Source organism: Carassius gibelio, chromosome A20, assembly GCF_023724105.1.
Source record: "Carassius gibelio isolate Cgi1373 ecotype wild population from Czech Republic chromosome A20, carGib1.2-hapl.c, whole genome shotgun sequence".
Taxonomy (NCBI): Eukaryota; Metazoa; Chordata; class Actinopteri; order Cypriniformes; family Cyprinidae; genus Carassius; species Carassius gibelio.
Window position 1 is genome coordinate 23,954,100 of NC_068390.1, and position 26,775 is coordinate 23,980,874.

Here is a 26,775-nt window from a genome sequence, read left to right on the forward strand (position 1 = left end):
GAGACTACGCTAGTGATGCCCCGAGTGAGACTCGATTCAAAGAAGGACAGCGCACTTCTACTCCTACGTCCAGCTCCTCAAGCTTCAGCAGCGATTCTGAACTCAAGAGCTTACAGGGGTCTATGGCTAACTACTTCAAAAAAACAGAAGAGAGGGGGACTGACAGTGACTTTAGACAACCTTCTGTTCCTGAACCCCTCACAAAGATGTTCCCAAAAGACAAGGTTAATCCAGAAGACACCACTCATGGCATGGCACTAGAGCAACCACGTACTCCAATCAGGTTTTGTAGAAAGATGATTTCATTGTTTTTTTGTTTTGTCATTTTGTTATTTTGAAAAGAAACTAGCCCTCAAGCTCAAGTATATCTGTTTTTAACATATTCATGAATTTGATTAGGGAAGAGATGGGAGAGCGTGGTTTTAATGGTGAGAATGGCTGCAGACCTTTGCTCTGGCTTAAGAAAGAACTTCACGAACCTCAGGTAGAATCAACAACACATTTTAGACTGAATTCTTCTTCTTTTTCACATCACGCCTGCATAGTGTATAGAATCACCACTTTAAGGTTCCAAAAAGTTTATTTTCACAGCAATTCCATGCAAGAATGATTTTTGGAACTGTTTCGCTGAACAGTTCTTAGAGTGAAGAACATTTGAATAATCTAAATAACTTTTTTACACTTTAAAACACCTTTTGTGCAATGGTTATTAAATTCTGTCCACCTCATTCTTCCCACAGAAGCATTTAATGAACCAGAAAAAAAAAAAAAAACTTATATTTACTTATACTTATACTTACATCCAAGTACTTAAAATGGGGATTCACATCCAGAAAATACTTAATATATTTAAATCACTGTGCATACAGGAGCTGAGACAGCAGATCTCATCTCTGAAGCAGAAGTTGATGGTAAGGGAGTCTCACTGGTCACAGGCCCACAGTCTCCTCCAGAGCCGTGTTGAAGCGCTCACCCGAGAGAACCAGGAGCTTCACACCAGGCTCAATCTGAACAAGAGATCGTTCCAGAGTGCTGGCTCCTCAGCTCTTCAGGCTGGATCATACAACACTGTGAGAGCTCATTTAAAACACTAGATTTCCACTAAAATTATAGAAACATATTTTAAATGGAAATGTAATTAACAAATTTGAACATTACATATTGCAGGTTTTGATCTTTACTCAAATACAGTGTTCACATTTTTTTTTTGTATGTGATTTTAATCTGTTAAAACACTTTGTGGTTTTTGTTGTACTTCAGTTTGAGAAGAGAAGAGAGGAACCACAGAGGACTCATATAAGGAGCGCAACTCCTGCCTTTAACAAACCCTCCCTCCATAGGACGCAACAGGACAATGTTAGTATGCTAACATCATTAAACTGCTTTTCGATCTGCAAAATATTTTTAGAGCTTTAAAGTAAATGTGTACTTTTTTATTTTAAGTTATTTGTTAGGTAAGGACCCATTCAACTAGTTGAGCTAAACTCATTTCCTGTAAACCCGTCGAGGTGTGTAATATGTTCTCGAGTGCCTTTAAGCTCGTCAGAAATAATTCATGGTGCCTCTCAAAGCCCAGTGTCAGATAATTGACTCGGTTCTTTATAATTAATTCATTCATGGGTAATGTATCTACCCATCTCCATTTCATACAGAGTAAGTGTTACATCCTGATTTTTATATTGTAATTGTTTGCCGTTTATAATTTATTAACACATAGAGCTATTCAATATAAATGGCGCATTTAGCCAGACCAGTGTATAGCATCACTTTCTTATTCAATCTTTTATTGACCCACTTAAGTAATTACTTAATCAGTACTTTTGTTGTAAACATGTTCTTGTTTTAAGCATAAACTTTTGTAAGATTTATTAAAAAAAAAAAATCCAGATATTTGTACTGGAAAACAGAACAGAAATACTGATACATTTTTGTGCAGTGATACCTTTTCATTTTATTGAAAGCCTCTTGTTTCTCTCCTCCTTGAATGGCCAGGCAAATAGACGTTCTGTTCCCAAAGCTAATAAGCTAACAGAATGCACAGACAACTCTTTGAGTAAGTATTTCCTCTCATGCTTCATCTCCTATAAACCAACATACAAGTTGTCATCACATATTAGATGTACAGTGTACAACTTGCCATGTCTTGTGTGTTATGCTAGTCCAAAAAGGAAAGGATCCTGCACTTTCTATTGACACTCCACTGAACAATGCCATGATTACACAAGGCGGAAAGGTATTTAAACTACTCTTAAGGGATAGTTCACCTGATGCAGTCAGCCAATATCAGAACACACAGAATTAGAACATAAAGTTGACAGTTGTACAGTGTTTTATTCCATTGCATCACTCATTATGACAGAATAGTCTGACCCAGTTTCTGTGATGAAATGTACAACGCATCATAGTTTCATAATGACACTTTTGTTTACAGGGAAGTTTGTTTTATCATCATACTGACTGCAATGATACTCAAATGGCATCGCAGGCCAAAAAAAACAACGTACGTGAGGAAACCTGCTATCCGGATGGAAGGGTAATGAAGGGGTTTTGCGATTTGAAATTTTATACTACACAAAGCTTGCATTACTTTTTCAAAATGCTCTACTTTTCATTAGGTAGAGCGTCTTTTTTGGAATGGATGTCGTGTGATCACATTCCGCAATGGAACGAAGAAAGAGATCGGTGTTGACAAGTCAGTCACTGTTACGTTCTTCAATGGCGATGTTAAACGCATGCTGGCTGACGGGACAGTGGTGTGTATCATGAGTGAATGAGGAAGTCTCGTCACGTCTGTTCCCACAGTTACTGGTGTATTGCAAAATATCAAAATTCAGTAATTACTTTATGGTTATCCACCAGGACACAAGAAACATGTTACTACAGGTCCAAGCCTTTGATTTTTGTCTCACAATTCTACAAGTGCGTCACACTGTTTTGTCTGTTCCTGCATTTGTATTCTTTAAATAAGTCTTTTTTATTTCATTTTATATTTTGGTTTTGGTTACAGTTTCTATATGACAAATACACAACCTGAGGGTTCAATTAACAATGAAACTCTTAAATTTCACAGTTAACAATTTGACCACTTTACATTTAGATTTACTACCATTGTGATGCTCAGACAACACACTCAACCTATCCATCTGGATTGGAGGTTGTACAGTTTCCAAACAACCAGAGAGGTCAGAAAAATAATGTGAAAGACATGCCAAGTTCTACATTAAACATAGATCATTATAGCATGTTACTTGCTTTCTTTGTAAAGCTTTCTTTGTAATTATTTGTGAAATTTACTTCTACAGAACGCTTCATTGTCTTTTTAAATGTTACTTTTTCCTAGAAAAACATCATCCTGATGGTACAAGGGAAATATCCTTCCCAGATGGCACAGTTAAGATTCTCCACTCTGATGGTCGAGATGAGAGCATTTTTCCAGATGGGACCGTTGTCAAGATATCACAGTAAGATTAATGTGTGCCTTTCCTGTTTGTTTCTTTTCTTCTTCTGATTTACTCCATTACTCACCATTTCCACAGACATGGGGAAAAGGTGGTGGAGTTTGCTAATGGGCAGAGAGAGATTCATACTTCACAGTACAAGCGAAGGATGTACCCGGATGGAACGGTTAAAACACTCTACACGAATGGGAGGCAAGAAACAAAGTTCTCATCTGGGAGAGTTCGCATTAAGAACAATGAAGGCATCATTATAATGGACAAAAAATGAACTTCTAAAAACCATTTTCATGTTATTTATTTATTGTTGTTTTTTTATTGACAGAATTTATAGTAACTATCGTTTAGCATCTTTCCCTTACCACATATTGAAAAAATACTTTTTTGGAGTTTCAGGTGCTGTTTTGCATTTTATTTATGGTGAGTACTATAGACAAAACTCTACTGAAGCCATAATCAGGAAGCATTAATGCAATTTGTTGAATATTCTTTATTATGATTTCAACTGGCTAAAATCATCTAAACCTTTTTTTTAACTAAAGATATCAATAAACTTTATGATAATCGGATGAACTAAGCCAGTTTATTTTTACATGTACTGACAGCAGGCGTCTTGTATTTCTAAGTTTCTCTCAGCATGAACACATTTGATACAGCATGCAGGTGTAGACTTGTTACCCTCTGAACTAGCGCTGACCTTGTATTACATTAAAACACTCTGGTTTCAGTAGAGGAACATTCCTGAAATAGTAAAGAAGAGCTGGTAACATTGTTAACTTTAACCCCACTGTAGGAACAGTTTGGGGACTGTAGGAACAGTTTATGTCATTTTTGGTCTTTATTTTATTTACAATAAGCCATACATTATTATTGAATAATACATCAATTTAATCAAATATCGTCATGTTACTTTTCAATATTATAGAAATTGGCACTTAGAGAAGGTTTAAACCTGTGTCCATTTACTGTTGTTTTCAAAGGGAGGATTTTTAACCTTAGTTTCATTTCTAGGTTATGTATTTTTCCTGTTATGCCTTTAAAATACTTTTTTTTACGTTTATTAAAATGTTAAAATATGTGTCAGCTTATCTGTCTTGGTGCTATGTTTTGTGGTTGTAGATGTTTTTGTCTGACCTTAGTATATGAACATGAAATGAACATTACTATTCAAAAGTTTGGGGTCAGGATGTTTGTTTTTGTTTTTAAAGAAATTGATACTTTTAATAAACAAGCATGCATTAAATTGAATTAAAGTGACAATAAAGATATTTATAATGTTGCAAAAAGGTTTCTGTTTCAAAATTTCTTTAGGATAAAAGGATCTCAAAGGATTAAAAAAAAAAATCATATTTCCACAAAATATAGAGCAGCACAAAAACATTTACAATAAGAGGAAATTATTCTGGAGCAACAAATCAGAATATTAGAATAATTTCTGAAAGATCATGTGACACTGAAGACTAAAGTCATGACTGCTGTAAATTCAGCTTTACCATTACATGAATAAATTACATGCATAAATATTTTTTTAATAATATATAAAAATTGGAAATGGTTATTTTAAATTGTAATACTTCACATTATTTACTGTGATTTCGTGCGAATAAATGCAGCCTTGATGAGCATAAGAGACTTCTTAAAAATAAACATTAACAGATCATGATGACCACAAACTTTTTAACAGTAGTCTATGTATATACATGCATACACATATACACTTTATTTACACATGTGAATTTAATTGACATGGATCGTCAGTGGTAACACGTCAAAGATATCTGATGCAATAGTTTGAGGCAAAAAGTAAATTCTGACTTGGTAAAAATCCATTATTTTATGTTCAATTACTATATACTATATGTGCTCTTCCCAGTTTCCTCCTCTTGTGTTATGTTGTGTTGTAAGAAATTATAAACTGTGAAAAATTAGATCAGCTTGAACCATTTTACTTGACTTCTGAATTTAAGGAGCAGCATTTGCTGAGAAGAGGGGGATCTTTCGTCCCCCAAAGCAGAGGCTCAAATTTGTCACTGATACCAATGCTCTGACTGCTTTCCATCTTCGTCCTTTCTTTTTCATTAAAGGAGGACACCAGTCGGTTTGTGAGTTTATGAACCTCGTTCACAATAGCCTTAACATCTGCTTGGTCCTGACAGGCTTTCCACGTAGCCTGATTAAAGGGAAATGTAAGTATGAAGTCGCCAACACGACAAGGAGGGACACCTCTGTCCTGAGTCACGCGGTTCCATGGGACGGCTGGAGCCTTGAGTTTATGTAAGCGAAGAGATGGTAACTTGCACACGGTAGATGGTGCATTTCTGTGCAATTTCCTGGTGCTGTTTAATGTTGTGAGTTTTAGGTCATCGGATCCCAGCTCGTTGTTGATTTCCTCAAACTTCTGTGGATCCTTTTCATGTCCAATGGATTTTGAATTGGGGTGAACGGGGCAAGTCGCATAACCGGTGTTATTTCTAGTATCTTCAGAATTTGAAGAGCCTGAGACAGACTGATTCCAGCTTTTGTTGCCTGATGGAGGTGCGTGCAAAATCTTGGGCAACAAAAACCCTTGAGAAATTTTTGGCCGTAAATAGCGTCTACCTGTTCTCTTCCTGCAGTATCCCTTCTGTCTGAAGCTATCAACCATCCTGTAGTTCATCAGGTCGATGATATCATTGATCAGCCCTTTCTTGACCGTTACATCAGCAGGGCAGTCCAATGTTAGCGCCGGACTGTGGTTGACCTCTAGAAGCCACGGTTTGTAGCTGGCGTCGATGAGGATATCAAACCCCAACAGTTCCAGACAGTTGGGGCTGGAAGGAATGCAAGGAACGGCTGTGAGCAGAGTCAACGTAACAATATTGCTAATCCTGTGCCAGAGCAGAAGTTCGTTAATATCTTGTTTGTGAAGAAAACTACGGAATCTGCTCATGGTCCACTTGCATCCTCTGCCTACCCGCTCTTTGTCCATGGCGTAGCACATTCCAAACTTATTAATGCTGGTATTTGTCAAATGAGAGTACAGGCTGTCTAAAGAAGCAAGGGTGTATTTTTTGGTGGCACTCCCCAGTCGAATGCACGAAGTCAGAACTAACCATGTCTATGGAACTAACTACCAATGATGCACGTCCAAAATCAGCGTACCTTTTTTTTTTTTTTTTTTTTTTAAATCAGCGGTACTTTGTATTGAGAAACACGCGCAGACCTACGTCACCAGTCTATTTGCCTAATCTACCCGGTACTTTACACCGTGGTGGAAACGCAGAAAGCAAGGGGTCTGGGGGGAAAAAAGTTCCTGGGAAAAAAAGTTCCTGGTACAAATGTTCCGGGTAATTTCGGTGGAAACGCGGCAATAGATCATTATAGCATGTTACTTGCTTTCTTTGTAAAGCTTTCTTTGTAATTATTTGTGAAATTTACTTCTACAGAACGCTTCATTGTCTTTTTAAATGTTACTTTTTCCTAGAAAAACATCATCCTGATGGTACAAGGGAAATATCCTTCCCAGATGGCACAGTTAAGATTCTCCACTCTGATGGTCGAGATGAGAGCATTTTTCCAGATGGGACCGTTGTCAAGATATCACAGTAAGATTAATGTGTGCCTTTCCTGTTTGTTTCTTTTCTTCTTCTGATTTACTCCATTACTCACCATTTCCACAGACATGGGGAAAAGGTGGTGGAGTTTGCTAATGGGCAGAGAGAGATTCATACTTCACAGTACAAGCGAAGGATGTACCCGGATGGAACGGTTAAAACACTCTACACGAATGGGAGGCAAGAAACAAAGTTCTCATCTGGGAGAGTTCGCATTAAGAACAATGAAGGCATCATTATAATGGACAAAAAATGAACTTCTAAAAACCATTTTCATGTTATTTATTTATTGTTGTTTTTTTATTGACAGAATTTATAGTAACTATCGTTTAGCATCTTTCCCTTACCACATATTGAAAAAAAACTTTTTTGGAGTTTCAGGTGCTGTTTTGCATTTTATTTATGGTGAGTACTATAGACAAAACTCTACTGAAGCCATAATCAGGAAGCATTAATGCAATTTGTTGAATATTCTTTATTATGATTTCAACTGGCTAAAATCATCTAAACCTTTTTTTTAACTAAAGATATCAATAAACTTTATGATAATCGGATGAACTAAGCCAGTTTATTTTTACATGTACTGACAGCAGGCGTCTTGTATTTCTAAGTTTCTCTCAGCATGAACACATTTGATACAGCATGCAGGTGTAGACTTGTTACCCTCTGAACTAGCGCTGACCTTGTATTACATTAAAACACTCTGGTTTCAGTAGAGGAACATTCCTGAAATAGTAAAGAAGAGCTGGTAACATTGTTAACTTTAACCCCACTGTAGGAACAGTTTGGGGACTGTAGGAACAGTTTATGTCATTTTTGGTCTTTATTTTATTTACAATAAGCCATACATTATTATTGAATAATACATCAATTTAATCAAATATCGTCATGTTACTTTTCAATATTATAGAAATTGGCACTTAGAGAAGGTTTAAACCTGTGTCCATTTACTGTTGTTTTCAAAGGGAGGATTTTTAACCTTAGTTTCATTTCTAGGTTATGTATTTTTCCTGTTATGCCTTTAAAATACTTTTTTTTACGTTTATTAAAATGTTAAAATATGTGTCAGCTTATCTGTCTTGGTGCTATGTTTTGTGGTTGTAGATGTTTTTGTCTGACCTTAGTATATGAACATGAAATGAACATTACTATTCAAAAGTTTGGGGTCAGGATGTTTGTTTTTGTTTTTAAAGAAATTTATACTTTTAATAAACAAGCATGCATTAAATTGAATTAAAGTGACAATAAAGATATTTATAATGTTGCAAAAGGTTTCTGTTTCAAAATTTCTTTAGGATAAAAGGATCTCAAAGGATTAAAAAAAATCATATTTCCACAAAATATAGAAAAATATAGCAGCACAAAAACATTTAACAATAAGAGGAAATTATTCTGGAGCAACAAATCAGAATATTAGAATAATTTCTGAAAGATCATGTGACACTGAAGACTAAAGTCATGACTGCTGTACATTCAGCTTTACCATTACATGAATAAATTACATGCATAATTTTTTTTTTATAATATATAAAAATTGGAAATGGTTATTTTAAATTGTAATATTTCACATTATTTACTGTGATTTTGTGCAAATAAATGCAGCCTTGATGAGCATAAGAGACTTCTTAAAAATAAACATTAACAGATAATGATGACCACAAACTTTTTAACAGTAGTCTATGTATATACATGCATACACAAATACACTTTATTTACACATGTGAATTTAATTGACATGGATCGTCAGTGGTAACACGTCAAAGATATCTGATGCAATAGTTTGAGGCAAAAAGTAAATTCTGACTTGGTAAAAATCCATTATTTTATGTTCAATTACTATATACTATATGTGCTCTTCCCAGTTTCCTCCTCTTGTGTTATGTTGTGTTGTAAGAAATTATAAACTGTGAAAAATTAGATCAGCTTGAACCATTTTACTTGACTTCTGAATTTAAGGAGCAGCATTTGCTGAGAAGAGGGGGATCTTTCGGCCCCCAAAGCAGAGGCTCAAATTTGTCACTGATACCAATGCTCTGACTGCTTTCCATCTTCGTCCTTTCTTTTTCATTAAAGGAGGACACCAGTCGGTTTGTGAGTTTATGAACCTCGTTCACAATAGCCTTAACATCTGCTTGGTCCTGACAGGCTTTCCACGTAGCCTGATTAAAGGGAAATGTAAGTATGAAGTCGCCAACACGACAAGGAGGGACACCTCTGTCCTGAGTCACGCGGTTCCACGGGACGGCTGGAGCCTTGAGTTTATGTAAGCGAAGAGATGGTAACTTGCACACGGTAGATGGTGCATTTCTGTGCAATTTCCTGGTGCTGTTTAATGTTGTGAGTTTTAGGTCATCGGATCCCAGCTCGTTGTTGATTTCCTCAAACTTCTGTGGATCCTTTTCATGTCCAATGGATTTTGAATTGGGGTGAACGGGGCAAGTCGCATAACCGGTGTTATTTCTAGTATCTTCAGAACTTGAAGAGCCTGAGACAGACTGATTCCAGCTTTTGTTGCCTGATGGAGGTGCGTGCAAAATCTTGGGCAACAAAAACCCTTGAGAGATTTTTGGCCGTAAATAGCGTCTACCTGTTCTCTTCCTGCAGTATCCCTTCTGTCTGAAGCTATCAACCATCCTGTAGTTCATCAGGTCGATGATATCATTGATCAGCCCTTTCTTGACCGTTACATCAGCAGGGCAGTCCAATGTTAGCGCCGGACTGTGGTTGACCTCTAGAAGCCACGGTTTGTAGCTGGCGTCGATGAGGATATCAAACCCCAACAGTTCCAGACAGTTGGGGCTGGAGGGAATGCAAGGAACGGCTGTGAGCAGAGTCAACGTAACAATATTGCTAATCCTGTGCCAGAGCAGAAGTTCGTTAATATCTTGTTTGTGAAGAAAACTACGGAATCTGCTCATGGTCCACTTGCATCCTCTGCCTACCCGCTCTTTGTCCATGGCGTAGCACATTCCAAACTTATTAATGCTGGTATTTGTCAAATGAGAGTACAGGCTGTCTAAAGAAGCAAGGGTGTATTTTTTGGTGGCACTCCCCAGTCGAATGCACGAAGTCAGAACTAACCATGTCTATGGAACTAACTACCAATGATGCACGTCCAAAATCAGCGTACCTTTTTTTTTTTTTTTTTTTTAAATCAGCGGTACTTTGTATTGAGAAACACGCGCAGACCTACGTCACCAGTCTATTTGCCTAATCTACCCGGTACTTTACACCGTGGTGGAAACGCAGAAAGCAAGGGGTCTGGGGGGAAAAAAGTTCCTGGGAAAAAAAGTTCCTGGTACAAATGTTCCGGGTAATTTCGGTGGAAACGCGGCAATAGATCATTATAGCATGTTACTTGCTTTCTTTGTAAAGCTTTCTTTGTAATTATTTGTGAAATTTACTTCTACAGAACGCTTCATTGTCTTTTTAAATGTTACTTTTTCCTAGAAAAACATCATCCTGATGGTACAAGGGAAATATCCTTCCCAGATGGCACAGTTAAGATTCTCCACTCTGATGGTCGAGATGAGAGCATTTTTCCAGATGGGACCGTTGTCAAGATATCACAGTAAGATTAATGTGTGCCTTTCCTGTTTGTTTCTTTTCTTCTTCTGATTTACTCCATTACTCACCATTTCCACAGACATGGGGAAAAGGTGGTGGAGTTTGCTAATGGGCAGAGAGAGATTCATACTTCACAGTACAAGCGAAGGATGTACCCGGATGGAACGGTTAAAACACTCTACACGAATGGGAGGCAAGAAACAAAGTTCTCATCTGGGAGAGTTCGCATTAAGAACAATGAAGGCATCATTATAATGGACAAAAAATGAACTTCTAAAAAACATTTTCATGTTATTTATTTATTGTTGTTTTTTTATTGACAGAATTTATAGTAACTATCGTTTAGCATCTTTCCCTTACCACATATTGAAAAAATACTTTTTTGGAGTTTCAGGTGCTGTTTTGCATTTTATTTATGGTGAGTACTATAGACAAAACTCTACTGAAGCCATAATCAGGAAGCATTAATGCAATTTGTTGAATATTCTTTATTATGATTTCAACTGGCTAAAATCATCTAAACCTTTTTTTTAACTAAAGATATCAATAAACTTTATGATAATCGGATGAACTAAGCCAGTTTATTTTTACATGTACTGACAGCAGGCGTCTTGTATTTCTAAGTTTCTCTCAGCATGAACACATTTGATACAGCATGCAGGTGTAGACTTGTTACCCTCTGAACTAGCGCTGACCTTGTATTACATTAAAACACTCTGGTTTCAGTAGAGGAACATTCCTGAAATAGTAAAGAAGAGCTGGTAACATTGTTAACTTTAACCCCACTGTAGGAACAGTTTGGGGACTGTAGGAACAGTTTATGTCATTTTTGGTCTTTATTTTATTTACAATAAGCCATACATTATTATTGAATAATACATCAATTTAATCAAATATCGTCATGTTACTTTTCAATATTATAGAAATTGGCACTTAGAGAAGGTTTAAACCTGTGTCCATTTACTGTTGTTTTCAAAGGGAGGATTTTTAACCTTAGTTTAATTTCTAGGTTATGTATTTTTCCTGTTATGCCTTTAAAATACTTTTTTTTACGTTTATTAAAATGTTAAAATATGTGTCAGCTTATCTGTCTTGGTGCTATGTTTTGTGGTTGTAGATGTTTTAGTCTGACCTTAGTATATGAACATGAAATGAACATTACTATTCAAAAGTTTGGGGTCAGGATGTTTGTTTTTGTTTTTAAAGAAATTTATACTTTTAATAAACAAGCATGCATTAAATTGAATTAAAGTGACAATAAAGATATTTATAATGTTGCAAAAGGTTTCTGTTTCAAAATTTCTTTAGGATAAAAGGATCTCAAAGGATTAAAAAAAATCATATTTCCACAAAATATAGAAAAATATAGCAGCACAAAAACATTTAACAATAAGAGGAAATTATTCTGGAGCAACAAATCAGAATATTAGAATAATTTCTGAAAGATCATGTGACACTGAAGACTAAAGTCATGACTGCTGTACATTCAGCTTTACCATTACATGAATAAATTACATGCATAATTTTTTTTTTATAATATATAAAAATTGGAAATGGTTATTTTAAATTGTAATATTTCACATTATTTACTGTGATTTTGTGCAAATAAATGCAGCCTTGATGAGCATAAGAGACTTCTTAAAAATAAACATTAACAGATAATGATGACCACAAACTTTTTAACAGTAGTCTATGTAACATGCATACACATATACACTTTATTTACACATGTGAATTTAATTGACATGGATCGTCAGTGGTAACACGTCAAAGATATCTGATGCAATAGTTTGAGGCAAAAAGTAAATTCTGACTTGGTAAAAATCCATTATTTTATGTTCAATTACTATATACTATATGTGCTCTTCCCAGTTTCCTCCTCTTGTGTTATGTTGTGTTGTAAGAAATTATAAACTGTGAAAAATTAGATCAGCTTGAACCATTTTACTTGACTTCTGAATTTAAGGAGCAGCATTTGCTGAGAAGAGGGGGATCTTTCGGCCCCCAAAGCAGAGGCTCAAATTTGTCACTGATACCAATGCTCTGACTGCTTTCCATCTTCGTCCTTTCTTTTTCATTAAAGGAGGACACCAGTCGGTTTGTGAGTTTATGAACCTCGTTCACAATAGCCTTAACATCTGCTTGGTCCTGACAGGCTTTCCACGTAGCCTGATTAAAGGGAAATGTAAGTATGAAGTCGCCAACACGACAAGGAGGGACACCTCTGTCCTGAGTCACGCGGTTCCACGGGACGGCTGGAGCCTTGAGTTTATGTAAGCGAAGAGATGGTAACTTGCACACGGTAGATGGTGCATTTCTGTGCAATTTCCTGGTGCTGTTTAATGTTGTGAGTTTTAGGTCATCGGATCCCAGCTCGTTGTTGATTTCCTCAAACTTCTGTGGATCCTTTTCATGTCCAATGGATTTTGAATTGGGGTGAACGGGGCAAGTCGCATAACCGGTGTTATTTCTAGTATCTTCAGAACTTGAAGAGCCTGAGACAGACTGATTCCAGCTTTTGTTGCCTGATGGAGGTGCGTGCAAAATCTTGGGCAACAAAAACCCTTGAGAGATTTTTGGCCGTAAATAGCGTCTAACCGTTCTCTTCCTGCAGTATCCCTTCTGTCTGAAGCTATCAACCATCCTGTAGTTCATCAGGTCGATGATATCATTGATCAGCCCTTTCTTGACCGTTACATCAGCAGGGCAGTCCAATGTTAGCGCCGGACTGTGGTTGACCTCTAGAAGCCACGGTTTGTAGCTGGCGTCGATGAGGATATCAAACCCCAACAGTTCCAGACAGTTGGGGCTGGAGGGAATGCAAGGAACGGCTGTGAGCAGAGTCAACGTAACAATATTGCTAATCCTGTGCCAGAGCAGAAGTTCGTTAATATCTTGTTTGTGAAGAAAACTACGGAATCTGCTCATGGTCCACTTGCATCCTCTGCCTACCCGCTCTTTGTCCATGGCATAGCACATTCCAAACTTATTAATGCTGGTATTTGTCAAATGAGAGTACAGGCTGTCTAAAGAAGCAAGGGTGTATTTTTTGGTGGCACTCCCCAGTCGAATGCACGAAGTCAGAACTAACCATGTCTATGGAACTAACTACCAATGATGCACGTCCAAAATCAGCGTACCTTTTTTTTTTTTTTTTTTTTTTTTAAATCAGCGGTACTTTGTATTGAGAAACACGCGCAGACCTACGTCACCAGTCTATTTGCCTAATCTACCCGGTACTTTACACCGTGGTGGAAACGCAGAAAGCAAGGGGTCTGGGGGGAAAAAAGTTCCTGGGAAAAAAAGTTCCTGGTACAAATGTTCCGGGTAATTTCGGTGGAAACGCGGCAATAGATCATTATAGCATGTTACTTGCTTTCTTTGTAAAGCTTTCTTTGTAATTATTTGTGAAATTTACTTCTACAGAACGCTTCATTGTCTTTTTAAATGTTACTTTTTCCTAGAAAAACATCATCCTGATGGTACAAGGGAAATATCCTTCCCAGATGGCACAGTTAAGATTCTCCACTCTGATGGTCGAGATGAGAGCATTTTTCCAGATGGGACCGTTGTCAAGATATCACAGTAAGATTAATGTGTGCCTTTCCTGTTTGTTTCTTTTCTTCTTCTGATTTACTCCATTACTCACCATTTCCACAGACATGGGGAAAAGGTGGTGGAGTTTGCTAATGGGCAGAGAGAGATTCATACTTCACAGTACAAGCGAAGGATGTACCCGGATGGAACGGTTAAAACGCTCTACACGAATGGGAGGCAAGAAACAAAGTTCTCATCTGGGAGAGTTCGCATTAAGAACAATGAAGGCATCATTATAATGGACAAAAAATGAACTTCTAAAAACCATTTTCATGTTATTTATTTATTGTTGTTTTTTTATTGACAGAATTTATAGTAACTATCGTTTAGCATCTTTCCCTTACCACATATTGAAAAAATACTTTTTTGGAGTTTCAGGTGCTGTTTTGCATTTTATTTATGGTGAGTACTATAGACAAAACTCTACTGAAGCCATAATCAGGAAGCATTAATGCAATTTGTTGAATATTCTTTATTATGATTTCAACTGGCTAAAATCATCTAAACCTTTTTTTTAACTAAAGATATCAATAAACTTTATGATAATCGGATGAACTAAGCCAGTTTATTTTTACATGTACTGACAGCAGGCGTCTTGTATTTCTAAGTTTCTCTCAGCATGAACACATTTGATACAGCATGCAGGTGTAGACTTGTTACCCTCTGAACTAGCGCTGACCTTGTATTACATTAAAACACTCTGGTTTCAGTAGAGGAACATTCCTGAAATAGTAAAGAAGAGCTGGTAACATTGTTAACTTTAACCCCACTGTAGGAACAGTTTGGGGACTGTAGGAACAGTTTATGTCATTTTTGGTCTTTATTTTATTTACAATAAGCCATACATTATTATTGAATAATACATCAATTTAATCAAATATCGTCATGTTACTTTTCAATATTATAGAAATTGGCACTTAGAGAAGGTTTAAACCTGTGTCCATTTACTGTTGTTTTCAAAGGGAGGATTTTTAACCTTAGTTTCATTTCTAGGTTATGTATTTTTCCTGTTATGCCTTTAAAATACTTTTTTTTACGTTTATTAAAATGTTAAAATATGTGTCAGCTTATCTGTCTTGGTGCTATGTTTTGTGGTTGTAGATGTTTTTGTCTGACCTTAGTATATGAACATGAAATGAACATTACTATTCAAAAGTTTGGGGTCAGGATGTTTGTTTTTGTTTTTAAAGAAATTGATACTTTTAATAAACAAGCATGCATTAAATTGAATTAAAGTGACAATAAAGATATTTATAATGTTGCAAAAGGTTTCTGTTTCAAAATTTCTTTAGGATAAAAGGATCTCAAAGGATTAAAAAAAATCATATTTCCACAAAATATAGAAAAATATAGCAGCACAAAAACATTTAACAATAAGAGGAAATTATTCTGGAGCAACAAATCAGAATATTAGAATAATTTCTGAAAGATCATGTGACACTGAAGACTAAAGTCATGACTGCTGTACATTCAGCTTTACCGTTACATGAATAAATTACATGCATAATTTTTTTTTAATAATATATAAAAATTGGAAATGGTTATTTTAAATTGTAATATTTCACATTATTTACTGTGATTTTGTGCAAATAAATGCAGCCTTGATGAGCATAAGAGACTTCTTAAAAATAAACATTAACAGATAATGATGACCACAAACTTTTTAACAGTAGTCTATGTATATACATGCATACACATATACACTTTATTTACACATGTGAATTTAATTGACATGGATCGTCAGTGGTAACACGTCAAAGATATCTGATGCAATAGTTTGAGGCAAAAAGTAAATTCTGACTTGGTAAAAATCCATTATTTTATGTTCAATTACTATATACTATATGTGCTCTTCCCAGTTTCCTCCTCTTGTGTTATGTTGTGTTGTAAGAAATTATAAACTGTGAAAAATTAGATCAGCTTGAACCATTTTACTTGACTTCTGAATTTAAGGAGCAGCATTTGCTGAGAAGAGGGGGATCTTTCGGCCCCCAAAGCAGAGGCTCAAATTTGTCACTGATACCAATGCTCTGACTGCTTTCCATCTTCGTCCTTTCTTTTTCATTAAAGGAGGACACCAGTCGGTTTGTGAGTTTATGAACCTCGTTCACAATAGCCTTAACATCTGCTTGGTCCTGACAGGCTTTCCACGTAGCCTGATTAAAGGGAAATGTAAGTATGAAGTCGCCAACACGACAAGGAGGGACACCTCTGTCCTGAGTCACGCGGTTCCACGGGACGGCTGGAGCCTTGAGTTTATGTAAGCGAAGAGATGGTAACTTGCACACGGTAGATGGTGCATTTCTGTGCAATTTCCTGGTGCTGTTTAATGTTGTGAGTTTTAGGTCATCGGATCCCAGCTCGTTGTTGATTTCCTCAAACTTCTGTGGATCCTTTTCATGTCCAATGGATTTTGAATTGGGGTGAACGGGGCAAGTCGCATAACCGGTGTTATTTCTAGTATCTTCAGAACTTGAAGAGCCTGAGACAGACTGATTCCAGCTTTTGTTGCCTGATGGAGGTGCGTGCAAAATCTTGGGCAACAAAAACCCTTGAGAGATTTTTGGCCGTAAATAGCGTCTAACCGTTCTCTTCCTGCAGTATCCCTTCTGTCTGAAGCTATCAACCATCCTGTAGTTCATCAGGTCGATGATATCATTGATCAGCCCTTTCTTGACCGTTACATCGGCAGGGCAGTCCAATGTTAGCGCCGGACTGTGGTTGACCTCTAGAAGCCACGGTTTGTAGCTGGCGTCGATGAGGATATCAAACCCCAACAGTTCCAGACAGTTGGGGCTGGAGGGAATGCAAGGAACGGCTGTGAGCAGAGTCAACGTAACAATATTGCTAATCCTGTGCCAGAGCAGAAGTTCGTTAATATCTTGTTTGTGAAGAAAACTACGGAATCTGCTCATGGTCCACTTGCATCCTCTGCCTACTCGCTCTTTGTCCATGGCATAGCACATTCCAAACTTATTAATGCTGGTATTTGTCAAATGAGAGTACAGGCTGTCTAAAGAAGCAAGGGTGTATTTTTCGGTGGCGAAACGCACTAGGCCTTCCTGATGCATGTAAATCACAAGAGGGGAGAAGCTTTTTACGCAAACGTAAATGCGTAGATCAAACTTGTAGCCTGAAATGAGAAGCGGGTTGCTGATGTACCTCTGCACGATTGCCGAAGAGTCGTAGACCAAGTCCTTGATGTCTTCAAACAGAAATATACCTCTTCCTCTTGACAGGTCAACTGGCTTACAAATCCAGTAACGGGACTTCCCTCTATCAGTCGTGCGATTCCTAGTGTACACCCCTAGAAACTTTGTGTATTCGTTTGGCAATATGAAAGCAGCAGGGCTGAAGTCATACAGGCCTGTGCCAAAAGCGATCTTCATTCTTCTCATGTGTCGTGCCAGACAATCTTTGCGTGTAATCTGGCTCATTTTGGGATGGTGGTTCAGTCTCTGCCAGGGCAGGATGTTTTCATAGTCAGACTTTCGGAAGCCAGAGCTTCTCCAATAGAGGTTCCAGTCTCCTTCCTCCTGCTCCTCTTCATCATACTCATCCCAGCCACGCTCCAACAGCACCTCACGTATCACCTGAGGAGCTCCTCCGTGTAGTCTGAACACCAGGGGAGCAAAATCACATTCCCTTTCAGCCATGGAGAAGATCCAAGTGCTTCCAAGAAATCATGTGAGTCAGTTCTCTGAATTCTGCATGGAATAGGGGAAATCACATTGGTTTAATTTTCCAATGGATCCTGCTGTTCTCTTCTGGTAATACTGGAAATGCTTGCATTTGCTGCTACTTATGCTGATCAATTAGTAATAAATACAGCTTATTAATTATAAATCATTAGGATACAATGCACAGCAGTATTTCTTTTACAGTTTGTAATAAAATAATAATAATAACGGATTGATACAGTCATATGCCAGCTGTTTAGATAAAACTATAATCAAAATATAATCATGTTCATGTGAAGGCCCCCCACATCATAATTTTTTTTAAAAGTTGTTATTTATACAGTGAATTTTTTTATTTTGTTTTCTATTGCATTTTCTATTCATAGCACTGTACTGTATTTATTTATTTTAATATAATTATTCTTATTTTTTTTTTTTATTATTATTGTCAATTTATTTATACATTTTCCCACATAGTTTTCACCTAAACTTTTTAATGGACCCGCTAGTATTTCCTTGTAGCCTCCAGATTGACAACACCTAGTCTAGAGGCTCCTATAAACTGGAATATTGACTATTGATTTGGCAATCATGATAATACATTTACTCATCGACTGATTAATACCAACCAGATCATTCTTGTGCATGTAAATACAGTCATAGCACTCTATGAGTCAAAAGCGATGCATTTTCGATTAACGTTACACCCAGTTTCTAAAAAAAAGATATAAAGCACAACCTTGTCATCATATAATTCATATAATTTACCTAATTTTATTTTATCTAGTGTTCACTTCTTTGGTTTTTGTAGAGAATATTTGCAATAATCACTCTTACCTGACCGAGCTCTGTTAATGTTACCTGGTTGATCCTCCACGGAGTTCCTGTCAGACAAGTTGTGACTCCTTTTGTGTCCTCTGCTCTGGTCATCTTTCGTTGCTAGGAAACTTTTGAATAAAAGCGCGCCATTTGAGCTGCTGACAACAGTACAGTAGCGTTACCTGCGCGGGCGGAGCAGGTGACGTCACCACGTGTGAATCAGCGTTTTAAACGTTAAACAATCCAAAGCGATATGCCAATCGAACAAAAAATATGTATTTATTTTAATATTGTATATAGTGTATCCGTCTAAATATGTCTCTGGGATATTTGAATTTAATCTATAATAGCTACACTGATGAAATGGGAAAATAAACAATTCTTCAATTCAATACCATTGTCTCTCTTAAAGATTGTTATGGAATTTTTTTTGTAAAGTTTAGTGTATTTTATAAGACATTTTATTTTAAATATGTTATTATTTGACAAATATTGAAGACGTTATCGTAAACATTTTAACCATATTCACACAGAAGTGGAAGTTGAATCGTAGACCTCATGAATGGCATTAATAGACCAAAAGAAAACACTGCCACCTACTGGAGATCAAAATACACCTACTAAAATGTAAGACTGGCAAGGACCAGTTTACTATCAGTGAGAATGCTGCCATCTACTGGTCACAACGAAAAGGAATATAAAGGCTGCAGTGCATTGATCTGTAAAATTCTTTATAAATGGCCTATTTACAATAAAACATTACATGTCATATATACAACGTGTATTTACCATAAGGGAGAAAGCACAAAGAAATTAAGTAATTTAACCTAATGCTACACTTTAGGCTACACTGCAGGCTTCATAGCAGATTGCAGGTTGCAGACAGAGACAGCTAATCTGATAGTCCTGCTGTTAGTTTTATATTGGGAAATCATTTAATGTCCTTTCATGGTTACAAAAGGTTTGTCATGTAAAATACTCATCATAATTTCACTGTGTAATCAGCCCATTGTATTTTTGCTGGTTTTATTTTAAATTTAGATGCTTTCATCACATTTTTCCTAAAATTAAACGGTTTATTTCCTGGTTTAATCCCTGACTTTTGGAATATACATTGTGTCATGGAAGGCAAGGCAAGTTTATTTATATAGCACATTTCATACACAAAGTGCTTTACATAAAAGAAAGTAAAATAATCACGAAGACAAATAATAACAAAAATAAAACAAGCAATTTTAAAACTTTTAAAATGATTTAAAAAAAATACTTAATTAAAATGAATTTAAAAACAGTTAGAAAATATAGTGCAAATAGAAAATTTGTATGGAAACAGAACATTTGTATCTTACACTTTTTTAAAAGCTGTCATAAAAATGTTTAGTGTAAACTGTGAAAGTCTGTCACATATTTCACTGTAAAAAGTAATCACTGAATCTAGTAAACATTGTATTCATTGTAACTGATTTTTACAAATTGGTTTCATTTACTTAATTAAATTAACTGTGTTATGTGAACTTTCAGGTGGATGCATTATTTCAACTAAAAAACTTTAATAAAAAGAGCATCTAGTTTGTTGGACTAAAGGTCTATTCCACTTAGATATATTTAGTTATCTTTACTTGGTTGTTATAGTCATGGCCAAAAATGTAAGCCTCCTTGGTAATATGATCAAAGAAGGATGTGAAAATTAATCTGCATTATGAATCCTTTTGATCTTTTTTTTTTTTTTTTTTTAATCACAAAAAGCTAACCTTTCATTGGATAAAACAAATTTAAAATGGGGGAATTTAAAAAAAGATTAATCGAAAAAAATGTGCCCAGCCCTAATACTGAGGCAGAAAAATCTACCAAAATCAATTTACACTTTTTGTCTGAGAGATAATATCTTTGTCATTTAATTCTTTGAAGTCCTCATTTTCTGGTTGAAGCAAGTCATCATTAGTCACTTGTGGAGTTGGATGCTTGTACTCGTTGTACTCAGCGTAAAGGTAAGTAACCACAGTAAGGGCAAGAACAGACAGAGCAACGTAGATTTTGGTGGACAGGCAGAGGAATGTGCTGTAAGCAAAGGCTATGGCAAAACCGAGGGACTCCCATATGCGGTAGTTGGCAAATGCTGCTTCTTTGTCCTTAGCAAAGAGAATGCCATAAAGTGCTGCGAATGAAATAAACACACAGTATAATGACTTCACAATATATTTATAAATTAAAATATATCTAAATGTTGAAACCTCTATGGAAACATTTATATAAATATTTTAATATTGAATTAATATTTATTTTTATAATTTTATATTTGTAATAATAACTTAACTGTACAGTGGTATGCAGTATGAAGCACTCACCATTGGTTTGTGTTTGCCACACAGCGTCTGCCATCCCCCAGAGTGCCGGAAACACAAAGAACATGCCCAGCTGGTCTGGATGAGGCTTCCAGTACAAAAGACCCAGAAAACAGCCCAGGTTTGTCACTGCAGCTGTGAAAGCGTAGTAAGATAGAACAAACATAACCAACCAGACTTAATCTTTAAACCATGTGTGAACCTGTTCTTGTATTACCCAAGCAAAAGAGGGGGAGTCTTCCAGTGTATTGAGCCAGTCTACCAAATGCGAATGAGCACAGGGAGTTAGAAGCACCAAAGCAGATCATCACAAAGCCGACGTAGTGTATTCCCATCGCACAGGTCACATAGTTCTGCAGGGGAAAGAGGGTTGCAAAAATATTTCATTAGGATTAATTAGTATTCATGTCCTCCCAGTCTGCATATGGCTGGGCCGTTCCCATTATAGACGCAATAATATGCCTTACATTTGAAATTCTTGCACTACTCTGCTACCCTCCATTACGCAGCACTCTGTTTGTTGACAAAAGGTTACATTTTTAATTTAGGCTGGTCTGCTTATGAACTCACATACTTAAACAGTAGTATACTGTACAGTGATGCAAACTACTGAAATTTCTCATATATTGTATCATTTACGATTAATGTATGACGAGACAAGATACTTATTGTTTTGACATACAATTAAATGTGCATGTGTGCATATTTTAAAATATTATTTGAAAATGGTTTAAAATGAACACTTGTCAACTAGAATCAGACCTAGAATTTCCTTCAGGGTTCTATTTCTTTATGCTTCATTTAAAACATGGTGGTCTACCTTTGTGTATTCGCCAGCGAGGAAGCTTTGCTCAAACCCACTGTACAGGGTCAATGGGATGAGAAGCAACAATCTAGGATTTCTCAGGAGCTTGAAGGTAGCCAGAAAGGTGCTGCAAAACGACTGGTTGCCCTTGGTTTTACGAAATTCTATGACCAGATCTCGGTCGATGTTGTCCAGGAACACTGCCACAAAAATGATGGCCAGAACCTCCAAACCTGCATGGACCAGGAAACACTAGGCTAGGAAATTCCTAGAATAATGCAAACTAGATTTGTATTTTTCCTGAAAGAGTTGTAAATGGCACTTGTCCATTACTATGTACTTGGTAGGTTGTTCTTGGTGGTTCTAGTGATTGCTCTGTGGTTTCTAGAGTATTCTGCAATGCTGGATGACTTATTTACTGAAGTTTAATAATTAGGGGTTTGTTCAGATCTTTAATTTTAAACACCATTAATAATTGCATTTTTATGTTCACTGTAATACAGGAGCAGTAATTTGGACATTCAAATCTAGATCTTTTTTTTCAGTGGACAGTATGAATGAAATCATTATATTATTGACTAAACTAGTTTTTGGACACAAATATGAATGATTGTTACCCACCGATATAGCAGCCTAGCAGTGTGTTCACTAGGTGTTTTCCTGGAAGGGTTGTGTTTGCGACTGTGAAATTTTCAACGCATGATGTCGCACCACAGAACTGCAGGTTCTCCTCAGGGACTTCTAGAAATGAATAAACGCTCGGTGTATTTACACTCACCCAAATAAATCAATAAAAATGGACACTGGCAAAGTGTTTAATCCAACTGTACCTATGCTAGAATCCTGGCCGAATATCAGAGATGACATGAGGTTTCCCCACACCGCTGATGACTGAAAAATGAAGAAAAAGATGCCAAAATATTGGCTGATGATATACTGGCTTTTCTTGTTGATTTTCTGGCCTCGTCTGTTTCCACTTATTGTGAGATAGGTGCATTTTGCAGGCCACAGCAGTGAACCTCCTATACCCAGAATAGCAGAGGTTGTCATCAGACTTGGCCTGCAGACAAACATGATGAAATGAGGTGCTGAATGATGTGATGAAAGACACTACAGATTTACTTCTAACTTAACTGAATTAACAGAACCTTCAGCTCTTAAATGTTTAAATTAAATGTTTGGGGTCAGTAAGTAGCAGCACAACAAAATGTTATAATTACATTTTAAAATATAGCATCTTACCGACCCCAAACTTTTGAACAATATAAAAATATTAAATATATAACAATATAAATATACAGGTGCATCTCAATGAATTAGAATGTCATGGACAAGTTCATTTATTTCAGTAATTCAACTCAAATTGTGAAACTCATGTATTAAATAAATTCAGTGCACATAGACTGAAGTAGTTTAAGTCTTTGGTTCTTTTAATTGTGATGATTTTGGCTCACGTTAAACAAAAACCCACTACTAGCTATCTCAACAAATTAGAATTCTTCATAAGACCAATAAAAAGTAAAAAAAAAAAATGTAGTGAACTTTTGGCCTTCTGGAAAGTATGTTGATTTACTGTACATGTACTCAATACTTGGTAGGGGCTCCTTTTGCTTTAATTACTGCCTCAGTTCAGCGTGGCAAGGAGGTGATCAGTTTGTGGCACTGCTGAGGTGGTATGGAAGCCCAGGTTTCTTTGACAGTGGCCTTCAGCTCATCTGAATTTTTTGGTCTCTTGTTTCTCATTTTCCTCTTGACAATAGGGGTTCAGGTCTGGTGAGTTTACTGTCCAGTCATTTAACCAACTTTTGGTGCTTTTGACAGTGTGGGCAGGTGCCAAATCCTGCTGGAAAATGAAATCAGCATCTTCAAAAGGCTGGTCTGCTGAAGAATGCATGTATTGCTCTAATATTTCTTGGTAAACTGGTGCAGTGACTTTGGTTTTCAAAAAACGCAATGGACCAACACCAGCGGATGACATTGAACCCCAAATCATCACAGACTGTGGAAACTGTGGAAACACTGGACTTCAAGCAACTTGGGCTATGAGCTTCTCCACCCTTCCTCCAGACCTTGGTGTCAAAATTAAATACAAAACTTGCTCTCATCTGAAAAGAGGACTTTGGACCACTGGGCAATAGTCCAGTTCTTCTTCTCCTTAGCCCAGGTAAGACGCCTCTGGCGTTGTCTGTGGTTCAGCAAATTCCTTGACACGTCTGTGTGTGGTGGCTCTTGATGCCTTGACCCCAGCCTCAGTCCATTACTTGTGAAGTTTACTCAAATTCTTGAATCAATTTTGCTTGAAAATCTTCATAAGGCTGCGTGTGGTTCTCTCGGTTGGTTGTGCATCTTTTTCTTCCGCACTTTTTCCTTCAACTCAACTTTCTGTTAACATGCTTGGATACAGCACTCTGTGAACAGCCAGCTTCTTTGGTAATGAATGTTTGTGGCTTACCCTCCTTGTGAAGGGTGTAAATGAATGTCTTCTGGACAACTGTCAGATCAGTCTTTCCCATGATTGTGTAGCCTAGTGAACCAAACTGAGAGACCATTTTGAAGGCTCAGGAAACCTTTGCAGGTGTTTTGAGTTGATTAGCTGATTGGCATGTCACCATATTCTGATTTGTTGAGATAGTGAATTGGTGGGTTTTTGTTAAATGTGAGCAAAAATCATAACAATTAAAGGAACCAAAGCCTTAAACTACTTCAGACTGTGTGCACTGAATTCATTTAATACACGAGTTTCACAATTTGATTTGAATAACTAGAATAAATATACTTTTCCACAACATTATAATTTATTGAGATGCAACTATATGTCTCTTGTATTTCACACATAATAGTCATTTCAGGCCTGGCATTTGAAACGGTGTCTCACACATGCAGAAAAATAATGCCATTTTGAACTTATACTGTAAGCAACTATGCTTACATATCTGTTTATATTGTTCAACAAATCAGTACAAAAGGCAGAGAAATGCACACACCAGCCTGGCGCAAGGTTTCCAAAGGAATATGACACATAACAAGCCATAGAAAGGACGATGGTCCATTTACAGCCCAGATTTTTGATAATTATTGAAGGCAGAAACATCGAGGCCAAAATCATCGCTCCATAGATGACACTGAGAGAAATAACACCCCTTCCATCCTCAGCATTAAGACTGCTCTGTAACGTACAAACATGCTTTCATCAATATAAATATACCCACAAATCAAAGCCAACAATACAGTTATTTGTGTAACAAATAGGCCAGATTTTAATAGCTTTAATTGTTAATAATAATTTAATCTTGCCTCCCACACAACTTTTTAAAACTTTATGTTAAATAAATGATCTGCTTTACACCTTTTCTGAACAACTACAAAGAGTCGTTTGTGTAGATATTTATGTGTACAATTTGTATTTATTTATCTTCTCTGATTTATTACCTGTAAACTCTGCAGTCCTCCATACGCTGTAAATAAGAGCAAAAATCCAAATGAAACCACAAGGACATTTTTGGTGGTTCGGCTCATCAATTTTGTCATCCTGAAATCCAGTGAATGCTTCAAAAGGGATGAATTCCTTCAGTGAAAGACAAAACAGATTCTAGATTGACTTGGAAGTCACACTGGGCTAATACATAACAAGGCTGAAAACGCTCTAGGACAAAGTTCACTGTAATGGAGTCATGAAAAGCATCCAGGTTTTGGATGCCTAAAGCTGAGTCAATAAAGACAAACTGATTGCATATCAGTTACTAAAGTGTTTTTTAACACAAGTTATTCTCTTCTTTTTTCCTATGGAACAATATTTATAAATATATTAAACTGTAATAATGTTTTACAATATTACTGTTTTTACTGTAGTTATATCCTTTTTTTTATTTTACTATATTTTGCTGTGTAAAAACCATAAGAGACTTCTTTCAAAAACAGTTTTACAAACTCCAAACTTCTAATCAGTATAAGCTTCCATAACACTGTCATTTGCTGCACATTTCACAGTAATATTTTTAAATGAACGAATTCACTGCAGTTTGTCCTCTCTGAATCCGCAGACAAAAAATTGTCTCAGATTGTGAAATTAATATTATTTTACATATATTATCAAGATGTGCCAGCTAGGAGGTGAAAGTCACAATTGCGCATCATTGACTCCACCCAGCCTTTATCTGAGCATTTCATTCCTTTCCTCAGCATTCATTTGAGGTTTTATCATTTACAGTAAGTGATCACTTTATCTGAAGTGACTTATTATAATCGTTTATGTGGATTTAATGTAAGTGTCTTGCTCTGAAGCCCAATGGTTGTTCTTAAATTATACTTATTTAATTATTATAGACTTTCCGTTTGAATATAGATGTTATTTAGTCCCTTTCTGTGCCCCATTTTTCTTTGTTGTGTCCATTATAATGGTCCCCACAATGTATGCTATATGTTAAATACTTTAATATATATTTTTTTGGTTTAGTATTTTTTTTTAAATTCATGTACCTTTTTCATCTTAATATGTCCTGATCATCACAGTATATAGGCAATATATATTCCTACTATATTCTACAGAAAAGTAAGAGTACGTAATGTGAAAAGGAGGGTGTGAAAGAGAGACAGTCTTTACAATAGCATGCACTGTCTCTAAAAGCTCTAGATCACAGCAGGGGCGGATCTAGAAAAATATTAATGGGGTGGCAGGAATTTTTGAGGGGTGGCAACATATGGCAGACATATATATACTGAATTTAGTCACAGTTATTACAGTTTGATGATAAATATATGTGCACACTACAAAAAGGACACAGGCTATCATTTACAAACTTAATCTCATGCAATCAATGTCTTGCATTTGAAACAGTTATAACAAACATTACAAGCATATAAGGAATAAGTGACCATACTCCATAAGCACCACCACACTCACTAATGCATACAGTATGC

The 26,775-nt window shown here is 36.4% G+C and overlaps 3 protein-coding genes and 1 long non-coding RNA gene across 4 annotated transcripts; 1 reads left to right on the plus strand and 3 right to left on the minus strand.

The window, feature by feature from the left end:
* The first annotated feature begins 9,186 nt into the window (after positions 1–9,186).
* On the plus strand, positions 9,187–12,259 carry LOC127937996 (uncharacterized). Its single transcript, XR_008148604.1, has 3 exons — positions 9,187–9,311; positions 10,499–10,619; positions 10,695–12,259. It is a non-coding gene; the product is annotated as an uncharacterized LOC127937996 (long non-coding RNA).
* A 114-nt stretch (positions 12,260–12,373) lies between these two features.
* LOC127937995 (probable tubulin polyglutamylase TTLL2) lies at positions 12,374–14,052 on the minus strand. Its single transcript, XM_052534352.1, has one exon. The coding sequence runs from the start codon at positions 13,592–13,594 to the stop codon at positions 12,560–12,562; it is 1,035 nt and encodes a 344-aa protein (XP_052390312.1). The 5' UTR covers positions 13,595–14,052; the 3' UTR covers positions 12,374–12,559.
* A 1,848-nt stretch (positions 14,053–15,900) lies between these two features.
* On the minus strand, positions 15,901–18,991 carry LOC127937993 (probable tubulin polyglutamylase TTLL2). Its single transcript, XM_052534350.1, has 2 exons — positions 18,730–18,991; positions 15,901–17,919 (listed from the first exon to the last, which is right to left on the minus strand). Exon 2 carries the CDS (start codon positions 17,866–17,868, stop codon positions 16,144–16,146), a length of 1,725 nt encoding a protein of 574 aa, XP_052390310.1. The 5' UTR covers positions 17,869–17,919; positions 18,730–18,991; the 3' UTR covers positions 15,901–16,143.
* Positions 18,992–19,831: 840 nt separating this feature from the next.
* LOC127937994 (protein unc-93 homolog A) lies at positions 19,832–25,505 on the minus strand. Its single transcript, XM_052534351.1, has 8 exons — positions 25,288–25,505; positions 24,843–25,024; positions 22,689–22,918; positions 22,480–22,599; positions 21,874–22,091; positions 21,271–21,406; positions 21,057–21,188; positions 19,832–20,866 (listed from the first exon to the last, which is right to left on the minus strand). The coding sequence occupies exons 1-8, from the start codon at positions 25,384–25,386 to the stop codon at positions 20,565–20,567; spliced, it is 1,419 nt and encodes a 472-aa protein (XP_052390311.1). The 5' UTR covers positions 25,387–25,505; the 3' UTR covers positions 19,832–20,564.
* Between the last annotated feature and the right edge of the window lie 1,270 nt (positions 25,506–26,775).

Bases quoted from the DNA above. Each gene is read 5' to 3' on its own strand.
- LOC127937995 (XM_052534352.1), bottom strand. From the start codon at position 13,594: ATGTGCTATGCCATGGACAAAGAGCGGGTAGGCAGAGGATGCAAGTGG.
- LOC127937993 (XM_052534350.1), bottom strand. From the start codon at position 17,868: ATGGCTGAAAGGGAATGTGATTTTGCTCCCCTGGTGTTCAGACTACAC.
- LOC127937994 (XM_052534351.1), bottom strand. From the start codon at position 25,386: ATGACAAAATTGATGAGCCGAACCACCAAAAATGTCCTTGTGGTTTCA. The intron at 22,092-22,479 runs GTGGGTAACAAT...TGGTCCATGCAG, and splicing joins ACTGCTAGGCTGCTATATCG to GTTTGGAGGTTCTGGCCATC. The intron at 20,867-21,056 runs GTGAGTGCTTCA...TTTCATTCGCAG, and splicing joins GTGGCAAACACAAACCAATG to CACTTTATGGCATTCTCTTT.